This window comes from Spinacia oleracea, chromosome 1 (assembly GCF_020520425.1).
Source record: "Spinacia oleracea cultivar Varoflay chromosome 1, BTI_SOV_V1, whole genome shotgun sequence".
Lineage (NCBI taxonomy): Eukaryota > Viridiplantae > Streptophyta > Magnoliopsida > Caryophyllales > Amaranthaceae > Spinacia > Spinacia oleracea.
Window position 1 is genome coordinate 104,926,510 of NC_079487.1, and position 12,559 is coordinate 104,939,068.

The 12,559-nt window shown below is 35.3% G+C and overlaps 2 protein-coding genes across 4 annotated transcripts; one reads left to right on the plus strand and one right to left on the minus strand.

Moving 5' to 3' along the window:
• The first annotated feature begins 473 nt into the window (after positions 1-473).
• On the plus strand, positions 474-2,113 carry LOC110805102 (adenylate isopentenyltransferase 3, chloroplastic). The gene is made up of 2 exons (XM_022010716.2): positions 474-591; positions 848-2,113. The coding sequence occupies exon 2, from the start codon at positions 873-875 to the stop codon at positions 1,806-1,808; it is 936 nt and encodes a 311-aa protein (XP_021866408.2). The 5' UTR covers positions 474-591; positions 848-872; the 3' UTR covers positions 1,809-2,113.
• A 1,018-nt stretch (positions 2,114-3,131) lies between these two features.
• Positions 3,132-11,597, minus strand: LOC110805085 (protein TIC 22, chloroplastic). 3 transcript variants are annotated; one of them, XR_002537902.2, is made up of 9 exons: positions 11,125-11,597; positions 10,967-11,029; positions 9,656-9,730; positions 7,443-7,493; positions 5,518-5,577; positions 5,372-5,437; positions 3,873-3,908; positions 3,505-3,680; positions 3,132-3,362 (listed from the first exon to the last, which is right to left on the minus strand). XR_002537902.2 is itself a non-coding variant. In XM_022010690.2 (8 exons), exons 1-8 carry the CDS (start codon positions 11,539-11,541, stop codon positions 3,591-3,593), a joined length of 858 nt encoding a protein of 285 aa, XP_021866382.1. In that variant the 5' UTR covers positions 11,542-11,597; the 3' UTR covers positions 3,132-3,590. The 3 variants fall into 3 exon arrangements, 1 of the variants encoding a protein (XP_021866382.1); XR_002537903.2 differs by having other exon boundaries at positions 3,132-3,376; XM_022010690.2 differs by having other exon boundaries at positions 3,132-3,680.
• Between the last annotated feature and the right edge of the window lie 962 nt (positions 11,598-12,559).

The following is a 12,559-nucleotide window of genomic DNA, read 5'->3' on the forward strand; positions in this document are numbered from 1 at the left end:
TTGTTTGTCCCATTTTACTCTTTGGAATGGCCCTTTAAAATTATTCTATATCTTAAATGGTAAGTTTTCTCACTTGCTTTCTCTATATCTTTGTTCTCAATTACAGTACCACTTTACTAAAAAAAAAATTTACACCCAATACTTAATAAAGTAAAATATCTTTCATGGAACAATAAGAAATAAACAGATGAAGTATATTTCCAAAAATTCAGATAAAGTATTGTACTAACAAAAATGTATAGACAAGTCGGGGTTGACTCCAAAAAAAGTCAAAGGGACCCAGCAATCCATGATGCATACATGATACATGCATGATTAAAAGTAAACATCCAATAATAGTGATATAGATGTTAAATTCCAATAATAGACACCGTCACTTGTGCTACATAGCTGTACGTGTTTTAATAACACCGCCATCTCTCTCTATATATATATATATATATATATATTCACCAAATATCTTTCTATCTATCATTAACTCATAAAACGTACACAGTAATCTTATACTCCATCTATTTTTTGCGTTTGGTTCTCGTTTAATTATAATCCCACTCCATTTGTGTGACTTCAATTCCTCCAATAAACTTAAAGGTTTGTACTTATTACACTCATGCATATATCATGCATGCAAATTCAATTTCCCCCTCTCTTCTTTTACATTATTTTTTAATGTGTGTCAAAATATTTCTTTCTACTTCATGTAAACCCGCGTTCAGGCTTATAATGTACTCACGCTTAATAGATGGGTTATTTCGGTGTTGAATCGAAATTCTCTCAAATAATGAATATATGTACGTATTATTGATACACATACAACTTGTATTGATGTAATTACTTGTTGGAACAGGTTGGAAACTATAAGGTCACTTCCCATGCAAATGTGGAAATTAGCTCAACCATTACTAAATATGCATCAAAGGGAAAAGGTGGTCTTCATTATGGGGGCAACCGGCACCGGGAAGTCCCGTCTCTCTATCGACCTAGCCACGTCTTTTTCGGCAGAAATAATAAATTCAGATAAGATTCAAATTCACAAGGGACTGAATATTGTAACCAATAAGGTGACAAAAGAAGAGCAATGTGGGATTCCACACCACTTGCTAGGCATTGTGGATCAAAATGTTGATTACACAGCTAAGGACTTCTGCCTCATGGCCACACATGCAGTGGAATCTATTCTCCTAAAAGACAAGCTCCCAATCATCGTTGGCGGGTCCAACACATACATTGAGGCTTTGGTATCGGACCCGGAATACGGGTTCAAATCCAAGTATGACTGTTGTTTCCTTTGGGTGGACGTATGTCCTTCGGTCCTACATAGTTTCGTGTCATACCGGGTCGATAAAATGGTTGAATTAGGTCTAGTAGACGAGGTCCGAGAAGCATTTGACCCGCATAACACGGATTATACAACGGGAATAAGACGAGCCATTGGGGTGCCCGAATTAGACACGTACTTTCGAATTGAACATTGTGTAGATGAATCGGGTCGGGCCGACCAACTCCGTCGTGCCGTAAATGATATAAAGGAGAACACATGTATTTTAGCAAACAAACAATTGGAAAAAATCAAGCGATTGAAGCACGTAAAAGGATGGAATATAAACCGTGTTGATGCAACTGAGGTGTTTAAAATGCGTAACAAAGAAGCTGCTGATGATGCTTGGATGAAAACGGTAACCCACCCGTCACTTAAACTTGTGACCCGTTTTCTAAATGATAACACCAATGATTTGGAGTCCAAATTCTCGACAAAAGTAGTAACCCAAAGCATGATTGGAAAGAACCACATGATTGCTACAACCTAGCTAGTGTCTAAAAACCGACACACAAAACTGCAATCTCACAGTAAAAATGCCAAAAATTGTTTCCCTAATATCTATAGTTGTTGTCTTAAAAAAACTCCGTACATATTATTTATTTATTTATTGATTGGTTAATTAGCTTTGGTGCTAATTAATTTTGTAGTTTTGGAAAAAGATTCCAAAATATAAACACTAGTTAGCTACTTCGATCATTATTGAAAAGAAATGTATATATTGATCAAAGTTGCTAACAAAAAATAATGATGCAGAAAGTGATAATTATATTGTACAGAGTACTACCTTGGTTATCTTGTGTTCTACAACTTCAACTCGCTCTTAATTTTCATCCGTTATTTATATGGAAGTATCGATGCGAATAGGAAACATGAAGGGGAGATTCCTGCCACTTTATCTAAACCTTGTCCATCTATGCATTTAACTTTACGGAAGTGACACTCAAATCTAATATATATACATCTACATTTATATATATATGAAGAAGACATATTTGCTAAATTATTAGAGCGTCACGTAGGAAATCTAATGGTTTCCGCCAATGAAAAATAAGATTTCAAAATTACTTTTAAATTTAAAAAGTCGAATGCCACATAGATAAATAATAAAGTCCAATGTATATATTTTTATTAATTAATTACTAATATTACGCACATACAACTTAATCTAAAATCAAACAATCTAATAATTAAAAAATAATCTAAAATAAAAAATCTAACCTAATCTAATATATAAAATATAACAGTTGGTATATATATAAGATTTTTATTTTAACTTAACAATTTAATAGAATTTCGTACATCACACGGGCCAAAATCTAGTAGTACTCTATATGAGGAGGGTAAGGGGCCCTCGTGCCGGATGCAATTAACAATTAATCCGTACAAAGTACTATCTATGTTCCTTGATGTTCTTTAAGCTTATTATTTGCACGGACTCCAATATAATATTTAACAACTTATATATCCAATTAAATATGTGAAAAAATTACTCGTATAAAAAATTGATATTCTGAAAATTCATAACGATACCAATCTAACAAGATTTTACATAATAACGTTTTGACGTTTATAACATTGAGAATTTACGGTCAATTTTCATACTTCGGGCACATATTCCAAGGTGTAAAGAATTTCCAGGAACAGAGGTAGTACAAGATTAGAAGAATAATCGCATATCTGTGCGTTTTGTCAAACAAACCAAGATTTGATCAAGCATGATACACAATCAAATGCCAGTGTAGAATCTTCAAAGTAAAAGTGCAGAAACGAGCAGCTAAGTGCACACTGTATGAAATTCTGAAGTGCACACTAACACGAAAATTAAACATCATTATGATGAACAAGTGCCCGAATGTAAGCACATATAGGTTAATAACAAGCAAAGAAGACCCATCTAATTCAGTCAAACGTGCACCACTCTCTTCCATCAACAAAATCTACCTTACTTAAGAATGGGATGACAACTATGACTAAACTATTGCAGATAAAGTGTAAATCCTCCGCGATAAATGCAGACACCATTTTCTGCCATTTGATAAACCTGCTTCATGAAAACTGATATCATTCTTTTAAATCGCAGCTTGCAAACTTGATAGAACAATAGCATTCAAAGCAGAAACCGAAAAGAAAATGGTGTTTTTTTTTAGGGTGGGGTTTAAACTTTAAAGAGATGAAGAAGAGACCTCGAGTCTTCATTCTTCAATGCTGCACAGTACGTTCTCTGCTTCTCAATCAAGAATTACAGGCAGAAGAAATGCACACCATCAAGCTATTTTGCCACCTCTTGAATATGTTGTAGATGGCTTTTACCAGGTGGAATAAAAATAAAATCGCCCCAGCCAGAATTCTTCTCGTTTATCTGTGACCAACATCCACAAACATAACTAAGGAGAACATAAACTAGAGACAAATTAATTAACATGTGAAGGGAATTTCCCCCACCGCTATTTTGTTGGGACTAAGAAATCATATAGATATGAAAAAGAATTACTTCAAAGAAAGAAAAAACAGGAGAAGAATAGCCACAAACTGGTAAAACACAATATTTTACCTCCATTTTCTTCAAAACGTCTTCCAAACTCCCAACCTGTTGACACCCGCAACAAAACAGAGCAATCAGGTTAATTAAAACATTGATATAGAGTCATGGACTACAACTTATTCGCAAAGGAACACACAGAACGTGAAACAGAGTGAACGGCTGAACGCTATACAAAGGTAATTTATAAAGAGCCAAAAGAACCTATTGATCATTCTGCATTACTGAAACATCATGTTTCAAAGAATCTGTGGAGAAATCAGATAAACTGATAAAAGTATCCTACTGACAGCAGCAGCAAAATGAACAAACATTTATTCTCTCTTCTTCCTGTGAAATCTGCATCTTATATTCTCAAGTTGGAAAATCCATGGATTGTGTAAATAAGACAAAAAAATTAGGGCAAGGCAAGATATAGTTCAAAACTTCAAATGGAAGTTTTAACGGATGGCAGAAGCCACAGATGACTCCACTCATGTCAAGTCAGATCAAATTGTCAATTCAAAAAAAGGATGAAAGTAAAAAATCAGTCTTGGGAGTTTTGATTCACAAGAAAACTAACTTAGAATGAACAGCAAGGACTTTCAGCCATAATTCCTGCTTCTTATACACGTGCGTACACAAAATTTACTCATTTAAGGTTTGGAATGGTGTATGATTATATGAAATTATGAAGGGGGCTTTTCATTTCCGAACAGCAGCAAGAACCAACATTTATTTTAAAAAATTAACAGTACAGGAAGGTCTCTATCAAGCCAGGTACTGCTATATCTTGCATGTAGCTCCAGGACTGAAGAGGAGGAGAGATTAATACAGAGAAAACATGCTCTTTAATGTAGCAAAAAGAAAACAATATCCTTGCTCGTCATTTTTTCATGCAAGGAGAATTACAAGATAGGAGTCACAGGACATCCAGATTAACACATAGGACAGTGACCTCTGTTGCTCTTCTGATTGTTTTTTCTTCACCACTCTCCCCACCAAAATGAATGGGTACAAAAGAGGGACAAACAACTCAGGCTGCAGCAACATCTAATTACAAAGGCAAGAAAAGAACATGGATTTCTAAGAAGCATAACTACGAAGTTGAAGCTGGAGACACCAGAGGCTGGGAAGCTAAGAATAAAAAACAATGGAAGATGCTCCAGAAGTATAAAATTTTATATGTGAGCAGGCTTCATGGCCGTGCAATTTAAATTTCTGGCACTTGAACATCAAGTCCACTCGAGTCTTAAAAGCAGACCAGAACTGGCAAATCTGTCTCCAAACTCCCTCTTGGAAACATGTGAATTTTACTTGCTAGGCGGGGGGAGAGGGAATACATATAGTTTATCGTTCCTTAACTAACATAGACAGAAGCATATGAAAACCCTTGATTTACAAGAAAAAGGGACTTTTTTTTCATGTGTTTTGGGTGAGAGCCAACTCTTGATTTTGTACAAACAAAACTATACCAAAATCAGCATTTCTAATTGTTTCATACATAAAATGGAGACCGGTTTAAAATATACCACTATGTTCTGAGAAGGTCCCCGCCCTCGCGATGCCCTCTGAGACAGTTCTTTCTCTATATCTTCCTGCAGCAAAGAAGCATTAACATCAGCGTTGAGGCAATTCTCATTGATGAGCATACCATTAAAACTAATGAACAACTGACCTTTCGAAAATAAATAGGGCAGTACCGCTTATTTTTCTTCTTCACAACCAGAAGATCTGACTGCATCGGTCAACAATATTTAAAAAAAAAAAGTTAAAAATGAGGGAAAATCAATTCACATGCACATATGAATAAGTAATAAATCTAGGTTTCAAGAGAAGTATTAAGAGAGAGAACTAATCGTGATTCTTGAGCAATAATATTCACATATTGCTGACTAAGGAAACCAAACACAATAAGACTCTTAGATTACCATACAAAAAATGCTACTATAACAAGTGGAATCAGAAATGCTAATAGAAGAACGAAACAATTACATCTTGCAACACTTATTTTAATTACATGTCATCAATCTTAAGAATCTTGGGATTGAAGTCACGAGGGTTGAATCTGGTTGAGAATCTTGGGACTGAAGTCACGACGAGGGTTGAACCTGGTTGAGATATGCAGAAGAGAACAGGAGTGACCAAATATAATCTCTTGCGTCTTGCCATCAATAGCCAATTTCATTCCCCAAAAGGTTTATATTATAACGGGTGCGAGAAAGATAAGTTAAAACAACAAACAACAAACAACAACACAAATGTATGTGGTTCACTAATATGTGTTAGCTACGTCCAGATGCAGAGGAGAGGAAGCTTTATTAACCTTGAGGAAACTGATCACAGAATTGGGCCACTTGAAGAACTAGGGAGTTTATATTACTCTCAGACAGAAACTTGATAGGCCAGACAAACAATCCTAAACAAAAAACTGTAGCCCAATAAAATGCGCACCGCAAGTTTCCCAAAACCGGGGCGCTTCTCCTCCTGGACCCCCAACTCACTGGGGAGCAAAACCCCTGTGCTGGGTCACTCGAAGAGACAGACATATTAAAGGCATATCCAACAGTTGCAAAAGGTGGTAAGTGGTAACAGAGGTGGCAACTGGCAACTAAAAGGAAAGTCTGATACAGTTTGGCGCTTATAAAGAAAAGATCTCAACCATGTCTACAAATTATTAAAATCTTTCCTAGTTGTAGAGAATAGAGAAATCTTTGCATTAGAAGGTCGCAAAAGTAAGACTGAACGGGCTGTTTCAACCAGCTGGATGAAGAACTAGCTGCTTCAAGACTAGAAAATAAAAATAACTGAAGATTAACACCAATAACTACACTAAAACAACCACCTTTAAGAGAGGTTTTTGAGGACTTAATGTTTAAGTGTCATGCCCCCAAACCTATGTTAAACCAAACACCAAAAATAACAAATATTCTATGAGAATGGTGCCTCGACAACAAGGTTTTCCATATAAAATCCTAACATGCCACAAAACCAACTGAAGTTTGAGATCTATGTTCAAACACGTAGCCAGAACTTAAATGAGTAAAATAGGATAAACACTAAATAGAAATTCCAGGTAACCAGGGCCATCAGGTTAGCAAGCTTAACCGAGTCTTTCGGTCTTTCCCCAGTCTTGTGCAACCATGCTAAGTACTATTTTGATTCTTAAACTAAAACAATAGTCGTTTCCTAAACTTTAAACATCCTTATTTGACTATTTGAAAGCAACTTTAGTTCTGTAAGAAAAACATACTATATGGTATAGACACAGTTAAGACAGCATGAAATCGAGACAGTACCATCACTCTTTTGATTGCTTCTACAACTACCTACGCAGTTTTATATACGCATGATCAGAGTCTAAATAACAAACATCAATAAAATTGTGACTCCTATTAGAGAGAGTGGCCTAAACGAAACATACATGATTAGAGAAAAGGACGAACGGGAATTCAGTACAACTGCCTATGCAATTTTATAAACGGGAATTATACAACCTACAAGGGCAACTGAAAGAATGTGCAAATTAAACTTATGATCAGGCATGAATGAATCTTAGCTGGTAACCACGAATTGGTAGAAACATAGAGAAATTTAGCACACCTGAAACACAGGAACACCGTCAAACCCACTTTTAGTCTCCGATGCTTTCAACTGCAGCAAAAAAAGTAAGCTATTGTGAATAAAGTAGGATCAGATATTTATATAGCTCACTCAGAAAAACATATTTATATAGTATTCCTATGACAGGCAGATAAAGATATCATAATTTGCAGCCTTTGTATACCCTAGCCTTTTATATGCCGTACTTCCTATACATTAGTGTGCTAACATGGGATGCATTTGAAGAGCAATTACGTTCTCAAAGGCTTAACACCCAAAACTTTAAATATCCAAATCTGATGTTAAAGAATAAAGATCCATGGAAACACAGCAAGTGTCCACTATTGTTAAGAACCATAACCACCAAGGGGGGATTTTGTTAGAGTGTATCAGACACGAATATGTCTATTGTTTTCACACCTTGTTTTATCTATTACTCCCTCCGTCCCTTTTTATTCTTTATGCTTTCCATTTCTAGTGTCCCATTTTAATCTTTACATTTAGAATCTTTCCTTTTATATTGTATCATTAATGTCCTTAATACTCTGTCAAAAAACGTGCACTTGATTATTTTAATTAATTAAAATCATTGGGATACTAAACCTTTCACATTTTCCCATTGAAACATTAAATCTCTCACACTTCCCAATGTTATATCTATACCTAGTCTATAAAGAGAAAAACCATAGACGATTAAATGACACATATCATCCCTTCTTTTCCTCCATCAATTTTTTTTTCAATTGTTCATTTTGTTGTTTCCTATATTTTACACCTCTAACGCCTCTTCCACTCCATCTTCATCCTTCAACGTCAATTCAAAATTAATTCATTATACATTCAACCCCATCCATTTCATCTCCCTCTTTAACACCCAATATTAATTCACCATTTAATTTAATGTATATATATATTCTTTCAACTTTCAAAATTCACATTTATTTAAACCATACATATATTACCGCTAAAATCACAAGTCCTAGGGCCTCAAAAAAATTAGAACTTTAAAAGACGCTTAAAGAACCACTAATTTCCTGTTCTTTGAACGGGCTCAAGAGCTAGTTTTGGATAAAAGTGAAAATACTATCAATAAACGTAATTTGCATTGTTTGATAAAAAAAAAGGAGGAATTTGTATGAATATTAAATAGTTGTTAAATCGCATGCATGATATCAAACGTAAAGAATAAAAAGGGACGGAGGAAGTATATCTGAAGGACTTTACCTAAGAACCAACACGATGCGTCCGATACCAACATGAATATGGAAGGGCATATCAAAAAGTTCAGTATAACAGAAAGTGCAATAATTGCAAACATATTTCGAAGATAATGGAGAACTTGAAACACCTAATTTTCCTAATCTTGAAAAATGGGAGAGGACAGCAGCTAATTTACGAGGAAATTTATCAATTTAGAAGAGGGGTTTGTTCTTATCTTATTTCAAATATAGCCTAACAATTAGTACCTAATTTTCAATTTGCCATTGGAAAAAATTTCGTCTGTTTTCTTTTGGAAGTCAGAGAGTGAAGCTAAAACCTTCAAGAGCCCTTGACTTAGTGAGTGAAGCTAAGCCTAGTTCCCTTTTTGATAATTTGAGGACACACTTGGATTAAAATTTGGGAATAATGCATTGAAGAGGTAATAGGAGAAAGAAGGTGAGTGGAGCATGTGATAGAGGAGAAAATGTAGTGGTGGATGTGAGAAAGGAGGAAGGGATGAGGGAATCGTTACCCCCATTTTAGGTAATAGTTTCCCTAGGGGAATGGTGCGTAACTGTTACCCCCAAAAAAAGGGTAAATATTCCTTCATCCCTCCCCCTTCTTCAGATGCTCACCAGCTAGTTTCTTCCATTCCACCATGCAACAACCTTCATTTCTTTAGGCTGTTTTTATTTACCCCTTTAATACAGTACGTACAATCCAGGCATGCTCAAAATATTGGTAACTTATATCAAATACCTGAAAGTAAGACCATTAGATTTATTCTTACCCAGCGAAGGTAATGTTAATACTAACTTTTAAGTTCTGCAGTTTTAAACACATTTAGACTCTAGTTTATCCGGAAAGAAGAGAGTTCAAATTAGGGAAACACTTAGGGCCATTAAGTCCTTTTACAAAACTGTTAAGAGCTTAAGACCCTCCATATGGATCAGATTCAGTTAAATAGTTAACAACCAACTTCAACAAACAAATCGCTTAAACAGAAAGCTTACATCTAGTGCGTTCTTTATTTGGACCGGATCAGGCAAGAATCGGAATGCAATTCCTTCAACCTTTAACATGTACACCTGCACAAGTGTTTACTGTTTAAATTATAAAGGAAAAGAAAGTTTAACATGTATGCACAAATGTTCACTGTTTGGAAGAAATCATAAAGGAAAAAACATGAAGTAAAAGAGAAGGGGGGTGCAGGACCCGAGACTCCTGAGAGGAAAAGGAGGAAAGGAAAAGGAGGAACAGAATAAGGGAGGAAAGATGAACAATAATGTGCAATCAACTAATCAAGAGACACACAAACTAAACTTTCGCAGACTACAAGAAAAATGTCTGTAACCACCTCTTACATAGTTACATATGCTAACTTGCAACGACACCTTTAGATTTGATTTTCACCCATCTGTTTTATGCAATTCATCATGAATTATTAACCATTAAAACACTGCCCAATGCCTCTTATACAGGTGGAAATTCACACATTGGTGACCAACTAAAATATGAAAGGCAAAGGATAATTTTGGACACTGACAATATACAACAGGGGCAATTTAAGTGGTTAGTGCTACAATTTGTTTTAACACGTTATTTCCGACAATTTAAAAGTCAAAACCCTAATTTAGTATACCAGCAAAGTCGCCAAAAAATCTCAAGCGTCGTCAAAACAGAAAATAATTATAGAACTAACCACTTAAATATCATCTATCTGAATCATTTCCCTATCCCAACAACAGCACTTCACAAATTTCTAGGGTTGTAAACAACACCAAGTGAGGATCCTGCTGTGGTGGATGAGTACTGAGTATCTTTATATAAAGCATAAAAGACCCGACATTCGTAAGTCTTTCATTGGGTCAGGCTACAAGCAAACAATTAGCGGTAACAACGTTCGATGTTTTATTTTCTCTTTCTTACCATTGCCAACAGTGCAACAGTTATGCACTGTTATGGCATCTCATCGGTCACATAACAAACATATCTACAGCCGTCTCCATATCACCCTATCAAACCCACCAACAACTCCCTTTTACCATGGAAACTATCTCTCTAAACACTCAATCAAAACAAGACCATCAAACAATCACAGTCATATTCACAAATTTCACTATCTCAATGAAAGGAACACAACCAACTAAAATTGATTGTGTTCACTACTTTTTATTTTAGCAGACTGTATCTTGTAAGCCAAAACTATGCATAATTCCCTAGGTCCGGAATTAATAATGACTTATAATGTAAGTTTAACTGGTAACGTGAAATTAATTCCGGACGGAGTTAGTGCCAAATACGAAGTAATTAGCACTAGTCACCTGGTCTAGGCTAATTGGAACAATCTTAGCCTGACTCCGCAGCTCCCTCCTCCTCAACTGAACCTGAAATTTCAGTGCCAAAAAAAGCAAATTCAATTCCCAAATTCAACTGATAATTCTGAAATTCAACGAAGGAGAGAGAAACAGCGAAGCAAAACCTGAGCAAGAAAAGCCTCGGCATCCTCTTTGCGAAAGCAAAGCAAACCAATAGACTTAGCGCCATTATTAGGGTCGGAAATCAACACAAATTCATTGTTCGTATTGCTAACTGTAAAAACGGAGGTGCCGACGAGGCTTTTCGCCACATGGTCGGTGCTCAAAGCGACGTCTTGCAACGGCTTAGCCTGTCCAACGGAGGCGAAAGGCAAGGAGAGAGAAACAGGAGTGGTAGTGCGGCCACGAGGTGACGCTGGAGATAGAGTGGAGATGAAATTTCCGGCGAGTCGGCGGCTTTCGTCAAGGCGGGTGGTGAGTTCAGCGCCGAGGCGGTGCATAAACGTGGAGACTGATAGTAGTGGATTTGGGCGGCCACCGGTTGCTGGTGTTGAAGAGTCCATTCCACTTCCTTCGACCATTGAACGTTGTTTCTGCGGTTAGCACTTAGCAGTTAACACCGTGTTATAACAAAAGGAAAAGGGGCATAATGCAGAATAACTTTAAATATCATTAATTTTATTTTCTTAATTACGGTTGTTTTAACTTACAACCTTATTTCTAGCAACCGTAATAGCAAGCTAATTGTTAGAGTAACACAAATTCTTATTTATAATGGGTGTACAATAAATATTGTACACCAAAGTAAAAGTTAACTCAAAATGCTTAAAAGTTAAGCTTATATATGTAAAAGTTATGTATTTTTTAGTGTTAAATTTTTTCATTTTAGTAAAACTTATTTCTTTAAAATGACAAATAATGTATAAAATTAATCATTTAACCCTTTAAAATGTTTATCTATCAAATTTTTTATTACTAATATAAAAGTTAATCAAAATTAGGTTAAAGTTACAAAAAATTGGGTAAAAGTTATTTTGGTGTACAATAAATTTATTGTACACCTAGTGCGCGCAAGACCTTTTGGTAGAGTAATTTAAGATTTTTAAGCTAATTTATTTTCTAAATAAATTGATATCGGTAAATTAAGAGCAACTTTAATGGTTATAAAATGGACCCGCTCACAAAAAAAATGAGCATGTGAGCAGGTAGTCCACCATTGGTACAACAATGATATAAGCAGCTGTTAAAACCTTGTAGCTATTTTGGGCTACATAGCTCAAAAAAATATAGCTCAAACAAAAAAATTATTTAAATTAAATATTGTAGGGAGCTACAAAGTATTGTAGCCCACCAATGTGATAATTTTTAGTTTTAATCAATTGCAGTTAGAAATTTGATGTGGCAAAGTTAGCCACAACATCTTGTAGCTTACCATTGGAGTTGCTCTAATTACCAAACTAACTTACTATTTAACTAGATCCACTTTTTAATTAACCATTTAATTTTAACTTTATTTTAATTATAACTTGCATCCCAATTGACAATTTCTTCCCATGCTAATTTATTAAAAACATCTAATGGTTAAGTATGTTAGAAACT